The sequence below is a fragment of the Macrosteles quadrilineatus genome, unplaced genomic scaffold, assembly GCF_028750875.1.
Source record: "Macrosteles quadrilineatus isolate MER2022 unplaced genomic scaffold, UCM_ALF_1.0 Scaffold_3__2_contigs__length_128488019, whole genome shotgun sequence".
In the NCBI taxonomy this organism is placed as follows: Eukaryota; Metazoa; Arthropoda; class Insecta; order Hemiptera; family Cicadellidae; genus Macrosteles; species Macrosteles quadrilineatus.
The window spans coordinates 32,920,384-32,946,620 of record NW_026542596.1 but is presented as its reverse complement, the minus strand read 5'-3'; the positions used below and the strand labels follow the sequence as shown (position 1 = coordinate 32,946,620).

The window sequence follows — 26,237 nt, the reverse complement described above, 5'->3', positions numbered from 1 at the left end:
TGTCATCGATTTGTGAGCTGTGTTCTCTAGTTTAATGTCTCTAGCTCGTCGGGAAGTTAGTTTAAAATTTATTGTAAAGTTTGTACCGGACAAGAAAGCGAGCTAATAAAAACGTTTTAAAATTAGGAGGTGTCATGACACTCATAGCACCAATTCACTCGAAAGTCAGCATACTAATATACAGAATCGCTCTAGAACAATCGCTTCAGGGACAATGACATGGTTAGCTACTATCGCTGAGCTACTATCGCTGAGCTACTATCGCTCAACTACTATCGCAAGAGTCGCTTCAGGGACAATGCACCTTTACAATGGGGTAAGAAGTCTACTTGTTTTACTCCAAATGAATAAATTTGGAAAGTATCAAATTCACTCTACCGGGGAGCGACCATATAAATAACATAACATAACATATAACGTATATAACACAATGTGTATCCTACATCGATTCTTTATCAGCACATATGTTTAATACCGCCGCCGCAGCAAACCTGCACACTAAGCGAATTTCAACTTGTCTGATTACATTTTTACTAAAATATTTCTATAAATAAGACATATTTATTCCAAATTTAAATATCATTAGATTTAACGAGTGGTTAGGTTTGCTGCTACGGGGAAGGTAAAAAGTGTGTTTGGACCATATATGTCAATAGTATAGGATGAAATAATTAATTTGCCAAATTTTGTCAATATATACCCATAGACAAGTAAACTACAACAGTTTTCATTTTCTCCATAAAAATAACATGAGAATTTTAAATTATACTATTTTTAAATTTTCTCCGTAACCGTTAGGCATACAACAGCGCTTCAATATACTAAATTATTAATTTTTTAAGCTCTTCAAAACGATTTAAAAAGAAATTGCAAATTTTTTTGTTTTTAGGGTCAAAAAATGGAAAACCCCATTTTACCCCATAAAGCCCCCATAAACCCCCGTTCCCATGGTCAGATTATGCTGGATCGCGAACTCGTACGAATTAACGTAGGTTTACACAATTGTACAAAATTTCATCAAAATCGGATCATTTTTGCTCGAGTTATTGCGCTAACGGACACACACATATATATACATATGCATTTGAACGGATGGTGTTTTTGGCCTCTAGGGACCTCAAAACAAAATAATTAAATCTGTCCCAGGTCTAGGTCTTACCATGAGTACTACGGTAATAGCATATTCCCTATACGGTAAATTCACAAAAAACAAACTAACTTCGTTATAGTTTTAGCTGTTCTGACAAATACAGATCGAAGAAGTAGAACACACTTGCATGGCATGTCCCACGTATATACTCAATTCATTATAAAAAAAACACCAGTTCAAACCACACACCCGTGCTGACGACGTACAGATATACGTCGGCAGGCCCAGTGGTTGACTGGACTATGGTGTCTGGGCGTCCGCGTTTTGGCTCACGTAGCGCGATCCATTGTGTTACATATCGATGGGAGCGACATGCTGTCACTTTAGCAGCCTCTCACACACTGCCGTAGCGGCCGACACGACGTTGACTTACTACGGAAAGAAACTATTTCAGCGCTCCAAGCGCCCGGTGTCTGGAACTATCCGAGGCAAGATACACCAACGAGGAAAGAGAGAGGCTAAGATACGACAATGAGGAAAGAGGAGGTAAACTGAGGCAAGATCCAACAATGAGGAAAGAGGAGGTAAACTGAGGCAAGATCCACCAATGGATCTTGGTGGATATCCACCAATGTGATATCCACATATCACGTTGGATATCTACATATCACACATATCAGTGACAGCTAGAAAAAATAATCCATCCAAACAGATGTTCGTTATTTCGTAGATGTCGTATTCTCCAAACAGATGATTAGTATTTGATAAAGACGTATGTGGTAGACATGGGGAGAAAACTTGACAAAAATCCACAAAATTGGGTTTTGAACGTCATCAGTCAGGTTATTTCAAAAGTAGCGATGCATGTTTTAATGGCTAAATACACTCTTGCCAATTCAGGGAACACAAAAACGTTCGTATTTCAGGAGAAGAACTCTTGTTCATTTTTACATGCAAAGACTACGTAAAATGCCTTCTGGGCCATGACAAACAGACAGACAGAAAGTGAGATAACACATTAAAAGCTTTTTAAAGTATAAACTCAAACATAACCGAAAAATACATAATCCTGAACAATGCACAGAGAAAACTCTAATTTTATTTATAGATATTTAATATACACTTTCACTTCTATAAAAGATTTTCTTTATCATGACGCTTGATGAACGGCTTATACACGTAATAATAACTTTCTTAAATAGACAATCCTAACGAACTACTGTTGCAGTAAACTTGCGAATATTTCTTACTTTACTCTTACACATGTTTGAAATTTACATCTTGCATAATACGCTACTTTGTGCCTGTTGGCTACTATGAATCGTTCGGATTAATTTAAGATATTAAACTTTGTTGATATACACGAGGTAAATTGACCTCCATGATACCCATAATTATACACAGGCACCATATTACAACACTACAAATTTGATTCAACAATATACGGTACGTAGTTTTATCCAAACAAACGATCAAAAACCCCGAATGAAATTGTTAATTGACTCAATAGTCAATGCATATAAGCGAGTCTTATCTTTCGATGCAGATTAAATAATACAAAGGCAGAGGAATGCGCGAGACCAAGGACAAGGTCACGGCACGGTTGCTATAGAAACGACGAAACTATCTATTAGAATTGCGCGCCAACGCCAACGTCAATACTGGTTTCTAGCCTCGAGCGAGGTGGTTCAACCATGAGAAGAGCCTCAAACTCCTGGGTAATCCCCGGTTAGCTCCTCCCACTCTGCCCCCTATCCCCACCTAAAAGACGAGCAAGTGGTAAGTCGGTCGGGTCGATTGACGACAAGTTGGTTTCTCGTATATAATAATTTAGTTTTACAGGCCGGTCAACTGGAATGACGATGAAATAACTTGTCGACGTACTGGTTTTCAGTATTTATCTATTTAATTAAAAAAGACGGTCTAGTGGCCAGACGACCAAGTATCTTGTCGGTCTACTGGTAGGCTCCCGTGGCTAATTTGAAATTCTATGATTCAAAATCGTCATTTAAGTTTATTTACACAGCTTTACAGTGTTTTATAGGTTAAAAATGCATATGCAGCTTATTATTATCCGCACCGAACTATCCGAATCCGAAAATATCCGAATCCGAACCTTCCAATATCTGATCCGATCCGAACCGAGCCTCAACTATCCGATCCGAACTGAAATTTTACTATCCGCACACCTCTAAAATTTAGTGACCAAAAATGATTTGGTTGGAGAGAAACATTTGCGTATTATGATTTTAAAGTTTAACATTTGGATTATGAATTTTATTGTTCATTGCAGTTACCATACGGAGATAGGTATAGACGGAGCAGTGTCAGCCTGTTTATCCATTTTCTCTCTAGTCACAGGGATGAAGCCTCAATTTGCAGTTCATGGAGGTTCTGCAAGAGAATCACTGGCAATGCAGAACATTCAAGTTAGTTGTTAGATATTTTGCTTCTGTACTTCTTGTATTAATCCATATGTTAATTATTTATTTACATTGTTCATATAATAATATTGACTTTCCAGTTATGAATAAATAGTTATACAAGTTACAAGTGCTTGTATTTATTAATTGGCGACGAGGATAAAAAAAGAAACTACATTTTATTACCTTCAATTTTTTACATTTTATTATTTAATTACCTATTTTAATTGTTCATATCTGCACTAGTCAACTACATAATGGAAATATTACATAACATTGATTCAATAACAGATTTGAAGAAAGTACGGGCTATTGTAAAAGGCCAGATTACAAAGGCAGACAGACTTTTAGATGATGTATCCACCATACCAACAGAAGTCTTACAAAACAGAATGGATTTATTAGAAGAAAACTGGAAAAGATTTAAATCAGAAGAAGAGTTGCTCACTCGGTTGGAAATGGTACTTCAGAGAATAAAAATGAACGGACTAAGAGTAAATAGAGATAAATGCAAGTTTCTACACAAACAAATTGAGTACTTAGGTCACACTATAGATGCCCACGGAATCCACAAATCAGAAGATAAAGTTAAGGCTATCAGACAAGCAAGAAGACCCCAGAATGTTAGTGAACTAAGAACCTTCTTAGGTCTTGTCAACTATTATAACAGATTTATCGAGAACCTGGCAACGATTCTCAATCCGTTACATGGACTACTGAAAAAGGAGAAGAAATACAAGTGGACAGATCAATGTGAACAAAGCTTTCAGAAGGTCAAGGAGATCATTACAAATGAAATTGTCCTTACTCATTTTGATCCAGTCTTACCTTTGGTATTGGCAACAGACGCATCTCCGGTGGGACTTGGCGCAGTACTGTCACATAGATTTCCAGATGGAAGTGAAAGACCTATAGCCTTCGCTTCAAGAACATTGACAAAACCAGAAGAGAAATATAGCCAAATTGACAAAGAGGCCACTGGAATTTATTGGGGACTAAAAAAGTAATACTGTTATGGACGTAAATTCATCCTAGTAACGGATCACAAACCGTTAGTTACAATATTCAATCCTGATAAAAACCTTCCTTCTATGTCAGCTACACGACTTTTTAACTATTCACACTTCTTATCAGGTTTTGACTACAGAATAGAATTTAGACGAACAAATGATCATGGAAATGCGGACTTCCTTTCAAGATTTCCAATTGAAAAACAATCAAATGCCAGCATGGACCAGACTGATGTTTTCTATATGAACCAAATTGCAACGATCAACCTAAACCATAACCTAATTGCTCAAGAAACAAAAAAAGATGAAAACATGCAACACTTGCTACTAGCTTTGGAAACTGGAAAATCCTTGGAGAACTATGGTTATCATAATGGTGAGCTATGTCTACATGATGGTTGTATCATGAAAGGTTGGAGGGTGATGATTCCTAGATCTTTACAAAAACATGTCCTCGAAGAACTACATTTTGGTCATTTGGGTATGGTAAAAACCAAAGCCTTAGCACGGAGCTTTTGCTACTGGAAAGGTTTGGACAAAGATATAGAAGATAATATTTCAAAATGCAGACAGTGCAGGGAAAAACAAAATTTACCGAAGAAAGAAATTAACCATCCCTGGGAGCCAGCAAGTGAACCATGGGAGCGGGTCCACATAGATTTTGCTGGGCCAACCAACGGAAACTACTTTCTGTTGGTAGTAGACGCATTCAGCAAGTGGGTTGAAGTCATACCTACGAAGAGTATTACATCTTCATGGACAATCAGAGAGCTGCGTAAAATATTCACCACCTTTGGACTACCAAGTGTTATAGTCTCTGATAATGGTCGTCAGTTCACCTCTTCTGAATTTAGTAACTTTTTGAAGAAATGTGGAACTTTGCACAAGAAGACAGCTCCTTACCATCCTTCTTCGAACGGCCAAGTCGAACGCTTCGTACAAACGATAAAGAAATTAATCAACTGTATGTCAGATGAATCTGGTACACTTGAAGAAAAGCTTCACCAACTTCTGATGAAAATACGTCAAGCTCCGAATTCAACTGGCAACAGCTCATACTTCTTGATGTTCAATAGAAAGATCCGCACATACTTAAGTTTACTCTTACCTAAGACAAAGGAAGAAACTAAACAACCCAAAGGAATAGTGAGATATTTCAACCCAGGTGAACGAGTACAAGCACGGAACTATTCCGGAAATTGTAAGTGGAATTACGGAAATGTCCAAAGTAGAGACGGTCGCCTTCACTATTTTATCAAGATGGACGATGGACAAATTTGGAGATGCCACATCGATCAAATGTTGCGTACGAAAGTTTAGGGGGAGACCATTGTTAGGGGGAGACCACTGTTAGATATTTTGCTTCTGTACTTCTTGTATTAATCCATATGTTAATTATTTATTTACATTGTTCATATAATAATATTGACTTTCCAGTTATGAATAAATAGTTATACAAGTTACAAGTGCTTGTATTTATTATTAGTCAATAGTGTTTTTACATTTATTATTTTTGATATGCGTGACTTGAGTTGAATAGTCTTTTATAATAAAGATAGAGCAGTTCAAAACCTGCTTAGGCCTACTCACTAGTTACTTATGTAGTAGAACCTCGCTAGTCCGACCTCTGACGGTCCGACTCCTCGATTGGTCCGACTTACACAACAGGCTTCTGCTAACGTAACCTCATTTGTCCAATAAAAATATCTAGAACATTTTTTAAATTATTTTTTTTTAGTCTAGTGTGTTGAAATTTGTTGTATATTTAACTATTTCTGCCCATTATTTATATGCAGTAGGCTCCTACATTATTGTTTTTGAAAAATCACAGTTCATTTGACAAAAATAAAATGGAAGCAAAACAAAGAAATGTCGAACAAAGCTTCAAGGTCAAGCTATCCGTTTGCACTGATAATCGTCTGCTCCTTAGGCCTACACATGACGCATCTGTCTGCTGTGCGCTTGCTGTCACAACATTTTTTGATTGGGTATTTTTGGTAACCATGACGGTGTCGCGAAGTTTGCGTACAGCGAAATTTGCGTACAGCTGGAATTTAGCGAAGGCTGCGTACAACCCGCCAGGTTGATGTTTGACGAGGGTGAAACAGGCCTGACCCTTGTGTCAGTGGAATTTGACAAGCGAAGTTTGCGTACACCACCAAGAACCACGCCTTGCTTTTGACTATTAACATTTGCCTACAGTAAAAATCTGTTATAACATTTTACATAAAACTGATACAAATGAAAGTATTGAGCTTTGAAATTACAATGTAGATATATGAATACTAGTGGCTTGTATGGACATAAGTCCCTAAAAAGCTCAAATACAAAACAAATTATTATAATATCTAAACAAACTCAGAATCAAATTATCTATGTTAGGTTAGAAATTAGGGATGGACGAGATTGGATTTTTAGTTTGAGACGAGACGAGACGAGACGAGATTTTTTATTTCTCATAAAATTTCGAGACGAGATCGAGACGGGATTTCCCTTCTCATACACAACGGGAAATGCACGTTCAAAATTTTTACCTGATTTTGTAACATAGTTAGATGACTGTTTAATTACAAAAATAATGATAATAGGCAAGAATATTTACAATCTTTTATTAAAAAACATCAGCATAACATTTTTTTATTAATCACACCTAACTTATTAAAAATGCCTGCGATTAGGAAACATAGTGATATCAGTTAGGATACAGTTCAACTTATCCTAAAATAAAATAAATCATAAAATAAAAGCAATATTAATTTTTATAAAATAGTTAGGTACTTGTTTTGACTTTTTATAGTAATAAAACATTCCTCACACTGCTTACACTTAACAAAACTTCTCAAATGTTATTAAAGTAATATTATTAAAATAATTAAAGTAATATTTACATTTAAAGAATTAATTAAATAAGAACGCCTTCGCAAAGGAATCGCAACTACAACACGCTCCTGTATTGCGGGTATTGCATTGACTTTGCAGGCGTTTTTAATTTTTTTTTTTTTTTTTAATTCTCCTCTCGGTAAAAATCTCGGCTAAAAAAAATCTCGTCTCGTGTAACGAGATTTAAAATTTCCCGAAAATTTCCCAAAATTTCGAGACTTGACCATCCCTATTAGAAATCCCAGTACAATATATATTTTGTGCAAAAACAGTTTGTTATTAGTCTTTCTTTGCTTTTGTTGACGTTATTTTTAATAAATAATTTATATTACTTTAGAGGCTTAACTCTACCAAAGGCAGCAAATGTTTGTGAATAAATATTGGTTTACTAAGGTAGCTTTGGTCTTGTGTTTGATGATAATGATAATAAAAAGGCTTCCCTGATTGAAAGATTGGAAATCGTCTTCGTCAAAAATGAAAAGGCAAATAAAGGTGTGTTGAGATAAACTTAGTTCTTGGTCAAAACCGCTAAATTAGCATCCCTAAGAAGTTATTATATCTATAAAACCAGGAATAACCTTACTTATAATAATTCAGACTTTTTAGTTAGTCTTACAATGTTGAAATCATTATTTAACTGTGCAATTTACAAACTTGTGTATTTTTTTTGTAAATTAGTTAAACACGTGATAAGTAGTAGAATCATAGGAGATGGCTCAAATCAAAGGAATTTAACTTAGAATAGCTGAAAAAGTAATGAAGTTTTTTCTTATAACTTGAAGGTTATTTTTGTGTTGAAGGAATGTTTAACATGAAATAACCACATTGACTAAAAAATAAACGATGCAGGATTTAATGGAAAACTTTTGCTTTGTTTTAATTTCAAAACATATGTTCAAGATTTATCCAATTTTTTTTATATTTTATTTTATCAATTTTAATTTGAGATTAATTTATTGTGGTGTTTAATCAATTATTGTATAAAGGGATAAACCTCAACGGCCACTCTTGGAAATCAACCTGGGAATAAAGATGAAATAGGTTCGTTCAGGACAGGCAATGTATTTGTTCATTAATCATCAAGTAAGTACTATGACAAGTTCCAATGGGCGGAAACACATAATTTTTTAGAGGAGATTTTAACCAGGTACTGCAAAAAAGGTTCAAATAATATAGCCCAGCATGTACGGTGGTAAAGGAAGCATCCATATATAACAGTAAAACCTAGAGGTAGTTTCCGTTTCTTAAAACCAACCAAAAATATGCATGTCGAAGATTCTGATGAAAAGTAATTAATTGTTTTTTAACTGGGTAATGGAAACCTAACCAGCCGCAAAATAGTTAGGAATCAGCCGTTGAATAGGCCCCTTTTTGATAGAATATTTAAATCAATCGCACCTTTAGGAGGAATACCACCACATAATCTTACACTAGGCTAATAGTAGTTTTTATGTTGATCAGAAACAAATCTAGCGATACGTTTGGTCAATGGGATGCTTTTACTTTACACTAATTTTGTTAAACCTTTCCAAAAGGAGCATAAACGTAGAAATAATAACTTCGTAGGGATGCTAATTTAGCGGTTTTGACCAAGAACTAAGCTTATCTCAACACACCTTTATTTGCCTTTTCACTTTTGACGAAGACAATTTCCAATCTTTCAATCAGGGAAGCCTTTTTATTATCATTATCATCAAACACAAGACCAAAGCTACCTTAGTAAACCAATATTTATTCACAAACATGTTTGCTGCCTTTGGTAGAGTTAAACCTCTAAAGTAATAAAAATTATTTATTAAAAATAACGTCAACAAAAGCAAAGAAAGACTAATAACAAACTGTTTTTGCACAAAATATATATTGTACTGGGATTTCTAACCTAACATAGATAATTTGATTCTGAGTTTGTTTAAATATTATAATAATTTGTTTTGTATTTGAGCTTTTTAGGGACTTATGTCCATACAATCCACTAGTATTCATATATCTACATTGTAATTTCAAAGCTCAATACTTTCATTTGTATCAGTTTTATGTCAAATGTTTATAACAGATTTTTACTGTAGGCAAATGTTTATAGTCAAAAGCAAGGCGTGGTTCTTGGTGGTGTACGCAAACTTCGCTTGTCAAATTCCACTGACACAAGGGTCAGGCCTGTTTCACCCACGTCAAACATCAACCTGGCGGGTTGTACGCAGTCTTCGCTAAAATCCAGCTGTACGCAAATTTCGCTGTACGCAAACTTCGCGTATTAGTAGCCTGTGATTGGGTAATTAGTAACAGTAACCATGGCAACTTGTTGAATGGGTGGATAAAGAGAAACTCAAGAAAGAATAGAAGAACAAAGAGAAAGAATAAATTATGTCATTTTTATCTTTATCAGTGTATTTTACGACTGTTGTTGTCATCTATAAGTAGGCTACTATTATTTTTTTACTTTTTTTGCGTCTGAAATAGCTTAGCAGTAGCCTGTGGACTAGCAATAGCTTACTAGCCGTTCTATTGTTCTGTTTATTTTGCTGTACAATGTTTGGCAATTTGTTTGTTTGAGCAAAAGTTTGAGTAAGCTGTGATTTTAACGTTACAGTTCTTATTACTGAACCAAGGTTAATGTCTTATCATAATTATCATGATTGCACAATAGCCAACTAATTGTATTTTGATGATGTAATATGCAAATTGTCACAATAAAGTCCATTTTATACAGTTAGTATTAGGTGTTGTTTATGAGTGAGAAATGACTGTTTTATGTCATGTTGGATTAACGTGGTTTTTGTTTTCAGTTACCTGTGATCTGTTCAAAATACAGTTTTAATATGTTCTTATGTCAATAAACACGATCCTCTGATAATCCGACCTTTTTGCTGTTCCGACCATGCTACCGGTCCCGTAGGTGACGGATTAGCGAGGTTATACCGTAGTCTCCTTGGAAAGCAAAATTAAATTAACGGGTTCTGGAATGGTTTGTCCAAGCTTAAACTAAAAGGCCTTTGGTTTGAAGCAAAGGAATGGTTCAAATTCTATCCTACTAATGTAGAATCATTCCTAGAAACAATGGAATAACACATTGAACAACCACAAGGAAAAGTGTATAGTAGTCAGAACAACATGAAAAACCAAATGAAACCTGAAACAATGCTCTTTCTCACCAGAGGACAGGATTAAATTCCAGACCCTGAAATGTCGTGAAAACTTACCTTTTACCAATTGTGATGGAAAATGTACATAATCACTCAAATACCAAATACTTTCTAGTCTACAAAGAAAACAAACAAGCTGTAACAAACTGTCTAAATGTGGTGCAAAGACACTTATTTATTCATTTTACTCTGTTGTAATCAGGCAAGATTGCGCATGGTGCTATCCTACCTGTTTGCACAACTAATGTTGTGGGCCAAGAGTCGTTCAGGAGGTCTTCTGGTATTAGCCTCGGCCAACGTAGACGAGTCTCTACGAGGCTACATGACTAAGTACGACTGTTCCTCTGCGGATGTCAACCCCATCGGCGGCATCTCCAAAACTGACCTCAAAAAGTTCCTTGTTTATGCCAAAGATAAGTAAGTGGATCTTTTGAAAGAATATTTCTAAATGATAGTTTTGTTTTTCAACCTTCAGGCCACTATGGACTTGATTTCTGAACCTTAACTATAAAATTAAAATAAAGATGTGCAGTCTTATTGAGTTAGTGAGATTGAGTTGCGCTTTTCCCAAGAAAGGTGAACAGATCATGATGTTTTGCTGAGTGTGTATATGTGTAATCGTCTAGATAGGTTGTGCACTTATGGGGCGTTTAAATTTTGTAAATTATGGATACGACTGATAGTTTGTTAGTTGATTAATGATTAATAAGGCAATTTATTTAGTCGGTCAGCAAATTACAAATTAGCAATTGACTTAGTCACGATAAATAACATCGATAAGCCTGAACTTGATTTTGTATACAAACAATATGCATCTAATAAACCATTATGTACAATTCTTAGGGCCTAAAGGCCCAAGTACATGTGGCTAGTTTGCTAGCAGCTAATATTTGCTATTAGCACAAGCTGGGCACACTAGCACAAAAATTTCCATCTACTTGTAGATAGTTATTGGCGCTGATTTTAGTGCTTGTCAGTTGTAGAAATGAAATGTTCAGTGGACGCAGTTGTCATTGCAGTTTTTACAAAATGTTTTGATACAAATTTAAAAAATTGATGTTAAGGAGTTGTTTGAAAAGGAGCTTAATAAAAAGAGACGAACTTTGTGGGTTCAGAAGTGGATTAAGACCTTCTTAACCTTCTAAGGACCTTCTTGAGACCTTCTTGGTGATCCAGATAATCTTTTAAGTGGACAGGCATTGGAAGGGACAGTCTACAAACACTCTACTTGACAAACAAGCAGCAACTGTCCTGTCCTGGCGAGTGGCGATTAGCACTAGCGCTCTCAGAAGTACACACAACCCGCTAGTAGTGCGCTAATTTGCTAGCGCTAGTGGTCACGTGACTACCCTCCCCACTTGCTAGCGCTTGTATTATCAGTCATGTTAAAAGCGACTAGCATGCTAAGTTATTATTTTTGCTAATGGAGCGTTTACAAAGGGTTATATTTTAAGCGCTAATCAATTAGCAGCAAATACTAGCCTCGTGTACATAGGCCTCAACACAAATGGCATGTAGGCCTACATTGAAAAATATTAACAATACCATATACACAACACTAGCAGAATACCCCTTCTTCATACGAGGTTGACATATAAGTATAGAATGCTAATTGCAGTTAATCTCCTGCTTTGCGTTTGTAATGGAAGAGGACACATTTTAAGAGAATTTGTTTTACTATAATTTACGGTACCTACCTATCACATCATATAGTATAGTATAGCACATCTACCATAGCCATAATGTTCTACCACTGCACTTAAACAATAAAAAAGTAAAGTTCTGTGACGTAAATTTCCTGCTGGCAAAACTTCGATGGCAACGTAGGAAATTACGCCATCTTAACAATAAACGGAAGTCCCAGGAATCGGATGAGTCGGGTTGCGGAGATTTTCCCAGGAGTCAATAGTGATTTGGATAGCCTCAGTGTTGATAGCTACGGTTAATCAGAGCTCAGAACAAACCTTAAGTGTCACCGGACCATTTGCAGGGTATCCACCTACCGGGAATTATGCGTGAATGTTTTGAACCGGGAAAAAACCTGGAATTATGTGTGAATTTTGTATTTTACCTCGAATTTTCAATTTGCCACGATCGCGCATGAAGATGACGTTTCCGAGACCGCGGAAGACGACGATGATGTCCAAACGGCCGTGGGATTTGTTAGTGATTTTGCCACGATCGCGCATGACGACGATGACGTATCTGTGACCATAGGAGACGACGATGACGTTTGCGTAACCGCGGGAGACGACGATGACGTTTCCGTGACCGTGGGAGCTGACGATGACGTTCCGTGACCGCGGGTGACGATGATGACTTTTCCGTGACGACGATAGTGGTTCCGTGACCGCGGGAGATGACGATGATGTTTCCGTGACCGTATGAGACGATGATGACGTTTCCGTGACCGTGGGAGCTGACGATGACGTTCCGTGACCGCGGGTGACGATGATGACTTTTCCGTGACCACGGAAGACAACGATGACGTTTTCGTGACCGCAGGAGACGACGATGGTGTTTCCGTGACTGCGGGAGACGACGATGACGTTTCCGTGACCGTGGGAGCAGACGATGACGTTTCCGTGACCGTGGGAGCAGACGATGACGTTTCCGTAACCGCGGGAGACGACGATGACGTTCCGTGACCGTGGGTGACGACTAAGACTTTTCCGTGACTGCGGGAGACGACAATGACGTTTCCGTGACAGCGGGTGACGACGATGACGTTTCCGTGACCGTGGGAGACGACGATGACGTTTCCGTGACCGTGGGAGATGAAGATGATGTTTCCGTGACAGCAGGTGACGACGATGACGTTTCCGTGACCGTGGGAGACGACGATGACGTTTCCGTGACGGTGGGAGACGACGATGACGTTTCCGTGACCGTGGGAGACGACAATGACATTTCCGTGACAGCGGGTGACGACGATGACGTTTCCGTGACCGTGGGAGACGACGATGACGTTTCCGTGACGACGATGACGTTTCCGTGACCGTGGGAGACGACAATGACGTTTCCGTGACCGTGGGAGACAACAATGACGTTTCCGTGACAGCGGGTGACGACGATCAACGTTTCCATGACCGTGGGAGACGACGATGACGTTTCCGTGACCGTGGGAGATGACGATGATGTTTCCTTGACCATAGGAGACGACGATGACGTTTCCGTGACCGCGGAAGACGTCAATGACGTTTACATGACCGTGGGAGCAGACGATGATGTTTCCGTGACCGCGTGGCACACTTCTAGAAAGTTTTATTTTTTATATTTTGTAATATCTTCATTTACTTTTAACGTGGTATTTATTTAAAGTGTTTAGAAGGGTTTAGAATTTAAATTGGCAACAAGACATTTTTATAATTTCTGCATTAATTATTTCTGTAGGTCACTTGAGAAACAACCCATAACTTCAAAATTACATACTATATGCAAGTACATAAAGACAGGGGTTGGTGTAGTAATAATTACGGAAAATTTGGTAAAATTGAAATTATCAGTATTAAGAATCTAGGTGTCCCTACAAAGATTAAAAAAAAAATTGGTATCGACATATCACTATTTTTAAGAAGTTATTGATAAATTTCAGGTTTAAGGATTAGTTTTTAATTTTTGGATTTTTTAATCAGTAATATATAAAAATATATTACTAAAACATATTACTAAAAACACATACAACAAAAATGCCTATCAATAGCAACAAAATTGAAACACTACAATGCAGTCATACTTCCACAAATAACATATGCAAGTGAAACTATATTTAAAACAACCAACACTGTAGCAATAGATAAAATACTGAAAATAGAAAGAAGAATCATCAGAACATGTATAAACAAAAAATATCAAAAAGATGTAGTTTGGAGACTGGCCTCAAATAAAACTGTATACAGTAGAACCTCATTAATCCGAACCCCCGTTGTTGGAAATTGAGTTATTTTTATATAGTACAAATTCAATATTAATCAACATAAAATATAATAATTTGTTAGTCTTTGCTTTTAATTAACAGATGGTTTATTTTAATTGATTTAAACAATTGAGAAGAGTTGTGGAAAGAATTTTAAAAGTGATCAAGAACATAACAATACAGAGAAAATGTTTTAAATATTGTTATTTATCAGAATAAAATCAGTTCTTTATTATTTAATAATTGTAAAAGTTCTTTATTTCACGCGAGTTCTAACATAGTGGCGACCGTGACAGGACATTTATAGTTAAAATTCAGATTAGGACTAAGCTTATATTTTACTTACAATGGATAAGCTGAAGTCATTAAAGACTGAAAGGACTCAACTACATTAAGAAGAACTTTTACAAAGTGCAGAAATGAAATGGACAAATTACTGGCTGAAGATATTAAAGATGAAGTAACAATTAAAAGTAATTTAAACAAGCTGCAAGATAAAGCTGATAGGCTTTTTAAGCTAGATGAAGACATCAAGGAAGCCTTGTTTGAAGATCCTGCAACAAAAGAAGAGGACTTAGAAGATGAGTTTGATACTGCAGAATCTTACAGAGACATGTTATCTTCAATGAGAGCTAAGTATGACCATTTCATTATTAAGGTTGGCCTAAGCCAACAGTCAAGAAGTGAAGTCGGGGATACCGTTCACAGTCTTAAATTAGTATCTAAGAAGGGCTTAAGTCTACCTAAATTACAATTAAACCAGTTTGATGGAGATGTAAAAAATTGGATAGGGTTTTGGGGGCAGTTTAAGAAGGTCCATGAGGATCCTGATCTAGAACCTGAGGATAAGTTCCAATACCTCATCCAATCTTTAAAACCAGGATCATCCCCTAGGGAATTAGTAGAAAGTTTTCCCCCATCTGGAACTAATTATGTAAAGGCCCTAGAACAATTAAAAGCAAGATTTGGTAGGGATGACTTTTTAATAGAAGTATATGTGAGGGAACTGCTCAGTTTAGTGCTCCAACAAGTAACACTAAGTCCTAATACCAAACTGTGCCGACTGTATGACAAACTAGAAACACAGTTAAGGGCACTTGAAACTTTAGGAGTCACTTCAGACAAGTTTGCTTCAATGCTGTATCCTCTTGTAGAATCTGCTTTGCCCGAAGAAATATTACGAGCCTGGGAGCGGCATCGTTCAAGTAGGTTACTACACATACCCTCAACTTCTACATCGTCAGATCTAGTAATTTCTAGTAATTTTCTAGAAGAACTTCTTGATTTTCTAAAGGCTGAAGTGGAGAGTGAAGAGAGGCTGGCGCTTGCTCGTTCGAGTTTTAAAATCTGCCACTCCAGGAGACAACAGCAAATGCAGCAGCCAAAAGAAAATGTCAACTGTACATGAAACTCGTCAGAATGAACCTACGGTAGCAGCTCTATTGACAACTGGTACAGAGGGTCCTAGAAGGTTGGTGAGTAACTGCACTTATTGTTCTAGTTCTAAAGGAGGGCACAATGCTCAAGATTGTTCATATTTTCAAAAATTAACTTTAGATGGAAGAAAGGAGCATCTGAAAAAGAAAAATTGCTGCTTTGTGTGCTTGAAGCAAGGTCACACAGCAAAAAAGTGCAAGGTGTTTGTCAAATGTCTCTTCTGTGGTAAAAGGCATTATGGGATCCTGTGTAGGGACTTATATCAAAGTAGACCTCGATCTAAAATTGATGTTGACAAACCAGACTTACTGCAGCAGAGTATAACTAAGCCTAAGTCAGAGGTTCTCAGTAATTTTGGAAATGGTACAGGAGAAACTCTATTACAAACTCTATTAGTTAAGGTTGCAGACGAGAAAGGTAAAGAGTATTTGGGAAGAGTACTTTTAGATCCAGGTTCACAGAGGTCCTACATTACTAAGGACTGTGTCACTAAATTGGGTCTAAAAGAAACAGGTAGTGAAGTCATTAATCATAGTTTGTTTGGTGGGGTAAATCTAAAACAAAAATCTCATATAAATTACCTAGTGACTCTTCAGAATGTAAATAACTCTTTCAAGATCTCTATTCCTGTGACAGATCAAGAAACAATTTGCAACCATGTACCTAGGCGTGTAGAGTGATGAGTATTTCGACATCTTGAAAGAAAAGAACATTATTTTAACTGATGTAGGTGAAAATGTACCAGATGTAAAAATGTTACTTGGTGCAGATGTATTAGTGGATTTGTATACAGGAACTATCCAGAGGATTGACGACAAATTAGTTGCTATTGAAACGTACCTTGGATGGACCATGATGGGGAAACAACCACGCAGTGGAAGTCGTAATACATCTCTTCTAACTTTATTTTGCCAGAGTAAACCAGAATTCAGAGATCTAGGGAGCTGGGAGACAATCAGAAGAAGGGATCCTATTGGGTTGAAACAGAGAGACTCCATTGATGCAGAAGTGTTTCAACTTTTTAAAGAAAATGTAGCGGTGAACGTTGAAAACAGATATGAAGTCAATTTGTCATCAAGCAAAAGACTAAATACTCCTAACAAATTAAGCGACTGGGTAGGTGTATGGCTCTGGGGAGTGGGATTTTTTAAGCGAGATTTATCCCTATTCGGGGAAATTTTTTCAAACTTTTGATCCCTTTCAGGGATTTTCTCCAGTTTGTATCTACAGCTGTATAAACCATGTAGCCCTACTATTTTTGGGGCGAGGAATTCGATGGGACCATCGCCTTCCCCCTACGAGCCCCCCCTTTCAAATTACAAGGGGTAGATGGATATTCTTTGAATAAAATATATTTGTTTCCATGTGTATTTATTTATTATATTATCCTCCATACAAATAAACTCATTTTAACACTTATACTGCCCCCTTGTACTGTAAGGGGAAGACCCTCCCCCCCCCTTTGACTAAATATATATATAATTTTGGAGAATATGTCGGTAAAGCAGTACAAAAATAATGAATATCCCCTATTTTTGGGGTGAGGAATCCAATGGAACCATCGCCGACGACCTAACCCCTCCCCCTTCCTACTTACAAGGGGTGGAATTCCCCCCCAGCCAAAATATTTTTTCTTCCCCATTAGATTGTTTTGTTATGTTTTCCTAAATACAAATACACCCTTTACAACAGTTATATTGCCCTCCTTGACCTGTAAGGGGGCGACACCCCCCCCATTTGCTAAATGTATATAGCTTTCAAAATTTTGTCTATAAAGCAGTAAAAAACCATGGATACCCCCTATTTTCGAGGTGAGAAATTCAATGGCACAAACCCCATCCCTCTAACCTTGTTAGTTTTCGAGTTAGGGTGGGGGTATATGGATCTGGGGAGTGGGTACAAAATAGGTGTTCTGGGGGGTATGAGGGGTTATGATATATGTTTCTACCCTATTTTGGGGGTGAGAAAGTCAATGGGGCAAACCCCGTCCTTCCAACAATTATAGTTTTCGATCTAGGGTGGGGGTATATGGATCTGGGGAGTGGGTACAAAATACGTGTTGTTGGGGGTATGAGGGGTTGTGATATAGTTTTTTACCCTATTTTGGGGGTGAGAAATTCAATGGCGTAAACCCCATCCCTATATATGTCTTAGTTTTCGATATAGGGTGGGGGTATATGGATCTGGGGAGTGGGTATAAAATACGTGTTCTGGGGGGTATGAGGGGTTGTGATATATATTTCTACCCTATTTTGGGGTCGAGAAATTCAATGGCGCAAACCCCGTCCCTCCAACATTTATAGTTTTCGATATAGGGTGGGGGTATATGGATCTGGGGAGTGGGTATAAAATACGTGTTCGGGGGGGGGTATGAGGGGTTGTGATATATGTTTCTACCCTATTTTGGGGGTGAGAAAGTCAATGGTGCAAACCCCATCCCTATATCTGTCTTAGTTTTCGATATAAGGTGGGGGTATATGGATCTGGGGAGTGGGTATAAAATACGTGTTCTGGGGGGTATGATGGGTTGTGATATAGTTTTTTACCCTATTTTGGGGTCGAGAAATTCAATGGCGCAAACCCCGTCCCTCCAACATTTATAGTTTTCGATATAGGGTGGGGGTATATGGATCTGGGGAGTGGGTACGAAATAGGTGTTCTGGGGGGTATGAGGGGTTGAGATATAGTTTTTTACCCTATTTTGGGGTCGAGAAATTCAATGGCGCAAACCCCGTCCCTCCAACATTTATAGTTTTCGATATAGGGTGGGGGTATATGGATCTGTGGAGTGGGTATAAAATAAGTGTTATGGGGGGTATGAGGGGTTGTGATATATGTTTCTACCCTATTTTGGGGGTGAGAAATTCAATGGCGTAAATCCCATCCCTATATCTGTCTTAGTTTTCGATATAGGGTGGGGGTATATGGATCTGGGGAGTGGGTATAAAATACGTGTTTGGGGGGGTATGAGGGGTTGTGATATATGTTTTTGACCTATTTTGGGGGTGATAAATTCAATGGCGTAAACCCCATCCCTATATCTGTCTTAGTTTTCGATATAGGGTGGGGGTATATGGATCTGGGGAGTGGGTATAAAATACGTGTTCTGGGGGGTATGAGGGGTTGTGATATAGTTTTTTACCCTATTTTAGGGGTGAGAAATTCAATGTGGAGATCTTCTTTCTTCTTAAGCAGATTGAACTTGTAAGGTTGCAGGGCGTAGTCCAGTCGGCTTCGGTGAAAGCGAAGACTGAACTGAACGGTTACTTTCAAATTTCAAATCTCCCCTTGACAAAGTATACCAACCTGACCGCATGAAAACTCGCACTGAGAGTAAAAAATAATGATACGTTTTTCGCCCGTATCCCATACTAATAGTACTTGCAGAAAGTTTAATATAAAACATTGTTAGGCAATGTCGTCTGAGTCGGATAAACGTTATTTACTTGTTTATGTTCATGATCCCTACCAAGTCTTTTCCAATATTCGTGAGTACTATCAAATCATAAACAATAAATTGTCCCTTAGTTATTTAACCAAACAGTAAAGCACAAATCAAGAAATTAACCCAAAATTAATAGAAACAAAATTTTGTCGACACTAGCGCCCAGTGTCACGTACATGAACTAGACTCGAAAAACGAGCTTCTAAATTTACAATGGGATAAGAAGTTTAAACTAGTAATTTATTTTATATTATTAGTGCATAACAAAAATCCACTAAGTTACTGTACGTGATAAATTGCGAACAATGATACTATGATGATACTCTTTTATTTCAAGATTTTGTTGTCATATTGTTGTAACTATTTTACTCGTAATAAAAACGTTATCTCCAAACGATTATGCTACTGGTTAAGTTAAGTTGAACGTTGAACTAAATAAAATCATTATTTAAAATAGGATTGGCTTAATTATTCCACCAATAATATATATTTATAACAGTATGCGTTGAATATATATGCGATGTAAATGAGCTGTAAAAAAGGATTACAGATACACGCTTGCCTATATTAATATATAAATGGAAAATTGCGAATTCCTGGAAATTTTTTATAGGTGCCTATACTTAAAGAAATCTTTAAGTAACGCTGTAATGCAATTCGTGATTAATGAAACAAGAGACAATTAGCAAACAAGCGAAACATACGAAATGTCAATTAAGTTGAAGCTTGGAGCATATCTTTTTAATTAGCGTGCTAAAGCTACTTTAAAGTAGCTTAGCCTACATTGATTATTATAAACTCAATGTTCTGTGTTAATGAGGTAGGCTAATTCAGGGACGGCGATCCTTTATGGAAAAAGTAATCCTGTATACAGGTTGCTCTCTAGTGATTTAATATGGTATTTCAAATATATTGGGGTTTCAGTAGTAACTGGTTTCTTTTTTTGATTCAATAAAAACAAATGTCAATCTGGGAGAACTACAAACAAATGGAAAAACTTCTAACAAACAATACTGGTCAGTGGCGGATCTAGAACAGTCACCACAGGGGAGGAGGTGAACCAGGGGGTCTTGCGTTGTCGCCCCCCCTAAGTGCACTAAGTAAACTAGGCCTAAGTCTCCTAAGTTTTATACCATTTATTTATTCACAGTTAGTGTGAAGAATTACTTTAAGCAATGGCCATGTCACTAATAACGTAGTGGCAATAATTTAATAACAACTTAGGCCTATTCATTACTTGATTTTGATTCATTGCTTGATATACCAGTTTCTTTGTTTTGGTTTAACCTCAAAATTGGACAGGTATTGAACCACACAGTGATCGTATTACTGCCAAAAACGTTCATCTTCAAAGATATATTAGACCACACCTTAGTCGCTTCTACCACAGCAGACACACGTTTACAGTAGTACGTTTTCTGTGCTTCTACCTAAAAAAGAAATCAAACTGTGCAGCGGTATTGTTACTGTTGATTATAAAACAAAAATTGTTCACTACTTTCCCGTGTGCCCTCAAACCATTGTTTATAAATTGAACCACGTGTTATATTGTTAAATAAATCATTTTTAACTCAATTACAGAGTTATTATTGCCTTTGATTATAGTACAACAAATGATTATTACTTCCCCGTGTACCCGCGCACCATTGATTATGGATTGACCCACGTCTAATATTGTTCAACAAATTATCTGACATCTACAATTCATGTAACTGTCTTATTCCACTGGATCTCATTCTTGTCTGTCCTTATCAAGTTTGCCCCAAAAAATAATACAACAATTCTCGAAAACTCCTCCACCATACATAATCCAACAAAAATTCCGAAACTGGATTAAACATTGAGGAAACATATTTATTTTTGGATCAAAAACGTTATTTGTTTATGTTTATGATCCATACCGGGTATTTTCTAGTATTCGTCAGTGATAATAATCTATATTTTATATCACTACACAAAAAATATTATTGGAATATTATATTAGTTTCTAAAAATTAAATATCATGATACAACCAGGGGAAAAATCTCGATTTCGACGGTTACTCTTCAGGTTTTATGTCAAATCAGCAAACTGTGATAGATAAAGATATTGCAATGATATTTAAATTAAGGAAAGATAAGCATAAAAATGAAATTGTATACCTTAAAAAACGTGTTTAATGAATCCGCTTAACACAATATTTAAACTATATGGGGTAAGTAGTTTATATAATTGGTGTGCAATCTTACGGGGAGGGTCAATATTACTAATTCATGGTTCCATCTGCTTTAGAAAATCAAACAGATTGTATTTGGATTGTGTAAGTGGATATTCATCTTTGGTCATAAAAATTCTGGTTCTGGAAATCCAAACTGGTGATTAGGAATTAAGTTCAACTCACCAATCACAAAACGAAGGCGCTTTAAAAGAAGTTTTTCAAAAACCTTTGAGGCAATGGGGAGGAGACTGATAGGCCGGTACGAACTAACTTGATTTGGTGGTTTTCCAGGCTTTTGAATCATTATAATTTCAGATGTTTTCCATTGAGCAGGGAAATGCTCAGTTCGCAAAATGGAATTGAAAATCAGAGTCAAGAATAAAATTGCTCTTCTTGGAAGTTCCTTGAGAATATTTCCTGTAATCAAGTCATACCCAGGGGCTTTGTGCAGTTTTAATCCCTTAATTACGTTTATCACTTCAGGAGATCGAAACTGAGATATCGGCAATGACATCTGATTGGGGGAGACGAGGAATTCTTCAATTTCTTGGTAGTTGTTATTCAAATTTGTATTTGGCGTGAACACTGTTGAAAGATGGTCAGCAAACAAATTTGCTTTCTCTTCGTTACTTCTGGCCCATAACCCGTTGGGTTTAAATAGTGGGGGTACTGGAGTTTTAGGTTGTTTCATTGTCTTAGTAACCTTCCACAAAGAATAGTTTGTACTTTCAGTTGGAGACAAATTTGCAGTAAAATCACAAAACCATTTATTTTTAAGATTCTTTAGCGCTCGTTTTAGATCTTGAGAAGCTTTTTTAAATTGGCTTTATCCCTTTGGTTACGTGACTGTTGCCATATTCTTCTTAGTCTTCTTTTCTCCGCTATTCTCCGCTTTATCTCAACTGGATAATTTATATGATTCAAGTTCTTTTGTTGGTCACCTGGAGTTGATTGCCAGCAACACGTTTGAATTGTAGAATTAAGAAACTCGACGGCATCATCGATGTCATCTGGCGTTTTCAGGGGTATTTTCAAAGAAATATTTTCATTCATAATTTGCCGAAATTTTTCCCAGTTGGTCAGTTTATTAGAAAGAGTTGGTGAGTGTTCTTTATAAATTATGGTTGAGCTTATGGTTGCTATTATCAGAGAATGGTCTGATGAAAGATCCAGGCAAGATTTGACATCAGTATAATTTTGTCCAATACAATTTAGTCACAAAAAAATCTATGAGGTCTGGAGTTTTTTGAGGATCAGTGGGCCAGTACGCCTGTTGACAAGTAGTTCATATTGTTGTTGTTAATAGATATTAAAAGCTGCCTTCCTCTAGGGTTAGCTAGCCTCGATCCCCACATTGGATGCTTTGCATTATAATCGCCTCCTGCCACAAACCTAGGACCGAGGGTGTTGAAAAAATCTGAAAAGTCTTGATTCATTATATTGTGGCGAGGCCGACATATGATTTACAATTAATTAATTATCAAAATAAGCTGTAAATTATATTCCTCCTTCAATAAGAATTGTATTGACTCAACCTTTGAAGGGCTGTAGGTTTTAACCCTTAGAAAAAACGTGAATTCTAATGAAGTTTGGAAAATCTATGCATTATCCCCTTTTATTTGACAACTATAACCTGGGGATCGGTTCAGTAATTACTGAGAAAACAGTGTTACAACTGTGTATTAAATATATAGATTTATATTTATATTTGTTAACAAAAATTTCTCCCGCAACTGGCAGTGGGCCGCCTGGTGTTTGTACAATATTTCCCAGCCGGGCGGGAGCGCGTGCGAATCTGCGACATAGTTTGCCTGTAGTAGTTTGCCTGTCAAAGCATTCTAATTCTTCATAACAAAATGCGTTAAAAATTATACTTTTGATTGAAAATCCACCATTTAAATTTTTTTCGGTTAAAATTATAGAAGGTCACTTTACGGACATTCCTTTCAACGTTGGGAGCATAAAAAGTAAAAATATATGTACGAAAAGTCGTTTAAAAATTTAAAACACGTAAACAAATTGATAATTTTCACAATTTTTGGAAGTATAGCGTTTTTTGAAGGTGAAGGAGTGTGAATTTCGATATAACGCCTTCTTTGACAAAACTGTATTGTAGAAAATTTTATTCCGAACCTAAGATTTTTTCTCAAATCGATTCTAGCTCTTACCGTTTTCGAGCTACAGCTGTTTAAAAAAAACGTGTTTTCCAAAAACGGGGATTTTAATAGAATTTTTTTGGGGGGGGTTGAATTTTGAAAATGGGGTTTTTACGAATTTCACTGGTAATTTAAGATCCCATAGTACAATACTACGCAAATTTCAAAAGTCTCTAGCACGTTTCTAAACGGTTCAGACGAGCGTACGAAAGTCGGTATTTTTCAATGTTATTTCCCTTAAGAATAACATGGGGGGGAAATTGTTAATTTAGGGGGTTGGAAATTAGAAAATGCGACTTTTCAGAATTTTCCCGGGGGGTTGGGCACTAGACCTACAAACCACCGAAATTTTCAGCTCCCTAGCACGTCTAGAAGTGGCCAAACATTTGTATCCCAAATTTTAAGTCAAATTTCAACTCTTTGCTCTTTCTCTACCCTTTATCATAATCATCTAAATGCCAAAGATAGATTGATAGAAGACCTAAAACTATCGACAACAACTAAGTTTGTAAACCTTAACTGTTACTATGGAAATTAAAAATCATAATCACAATATATTAAATTTCAAAATTTAAAGATGATTTCACGTTTTTTTGCAGCTGGATTATTAACAGGATTGGCTATAGGCATATTGACAACGACGAATGAAATTCATATAAGGATGGATTTTCATATAGTTCCACCATTAAAATTGAAGCTCCCGGAGGATGAGGCATAATTGAAGACACACACACAACATTGAAGATTACATACATTGATTAGATACATTGAAGATACGCACACCAATGGATGGTCTCCGACGCCCGACGGCAAATGGACACCTACCAATAGATGGTCTCCGACGCCCGACAGCAAATGGACACCTACCAATAGATGGTCTCCGACGCCCGACAGCAAATGGACACCTACCAATAGATGGTCTCCGACGCCCGACAGCAAATGGACACCTGCCAATAGATGGTCTCCGACGCCCGACAGCAAATGGACACCTACCAATAGATGGTCTCCGACGCCCGACGGCAAATGGACACCTACCAATAGATGGTCTCCGACGCCCGACAGCAAATGGACACCTACCAATAGATGGTCTCCGACGCCTGACGGCAAATGGACACCTTAACAATTATTCAAGGACACATAAAAATGTACACGCCTTACCCTCTGGGAGCAATGTTATATTATACAAGTTGTCAAATTCAAAATTATATAATAAATAAAATTTAAGTGTCAATACTAAAAGTGGATTTCCTTCAAGTTTAGTCTTTTGCAAAATTAAAGATTTTAAAACTACAATTCATTTGTAATGTGGCGTGTAGGCCTACATAATGAAAATGGCGTCCTAAAATGGTTTTAAAGTTATGAAACATTGAAAAGTACTAAAATAAGCATTATACGTGTAATAGCGTAGAAATCATAATATTACATTATAATACACAATCAATGTATTTTTTAAATAATGTTATATTTTAATAATAGATTTTAAGCATTTTGATGTTTTAAAACACTCTACTTTGTTGTCTGCCACAGGTACAAATCTGTAAAATGATTGTAAAATGTAAAATGATCTGTGTTCAGGGAATCGATAGTCGTCCTTTGAATCAAAATTGAAGTTCTAATTCAACTTTTTGCTACTTCTTCACTGTCTACAAAAAAGTATTGAATACCTTTAAGGTTTTTTTAACAAAAGTTTTAAACGTCCTTAGCATTCAAAATTTGGCTGTCAATGGTAAATTGTAGACTATTAGAGACTTCGCTCTTTGTACAGTAGTGCCTCCTACGCCATTGCAGTATATTTTGTACCCAATCCCCAGATCCATATACCCCCACCCTAACTCGAAAACTAACAAAGTTAGGGGGATGGGGTTTGTGCCATTGAATTTCTCACCCCCAAAATAGGGTAAATACATACATCAAAACCCCTCAAAACTTTAACAACATGTATTTTGTACCCACTCCCCAGATCCATATACCCCCACCCTAGATCGAAAACTATAAATGTTGGAAGGACGGGGTTTGCGCCATTGACTTTCTCACCCCCAAAATAGGGTTAAAACATATATCACAACCCCTCATACCCCCAACAACACCTATTTTGTACCCACTCCCCAGATCCATATACCCTCACCCTAGATCGAAAACTAAGACAGACAGAGGGACGGGGTTTGCGCCATTGACTTTCTCACCCCCAAAATAGGGTAAAAACATATATCATAACCCCTCATACCCCCAACTACACCTATTTTGTACCCACTCCCCAGATCCATATACCCCCACCCTAACTCGAAAACTAACAAAGTTAGAGGGATGGGGTTTGCGCCATTGAGTTTCTCACCACCAAAATAGGGGATATTCATGGTTTTGTACTGCTTTACTGACAAAATCTCCAAAGCTATATACGTTTAGCAAAAGGGGGGTATCGCCCCCTTACAGGTCAAGGAGGGCAATATAAGTGTTAAAAAGGGCGTTATTTGTATTTACAAAAACATAACAAATCAATCTAATGAGGAACAAATTATTTTGGCTGGGGGGGAATTCCCCCCCT

The 26,237-nt window shown here is 37.0% G+C and overlaps 1 protein-coding gene across 2 annotated transcripts in view; it reads left to right on the top strand.

Annotated features, from left to right (window-relative positions):
* LOC128988814 (glutamine-dependent NAD(+) synthetase) overlaps window positions 1-26,237 on the top strand; it is a 108,315-nt gene that overhangs the window by 69,644 nt on the left and 12,434 nt on the right. For both annotated transcript variants that reach the window (XM_054410478.1, XM_054410477.1), the window contains 2 exons: window positions 3,384-3,519; window positions 10,746-10,960. In XM_054410478.1, coding sequence (XP_054266453.1) covers window positions 3,384-3,519; window positions 10,746-10,960 — 351 coding nt within the window. The remainder of the gene's footprint in view (window positions 1-3,383; window positions 3,520-10,745; window positions 10,961-26,237) is intronic.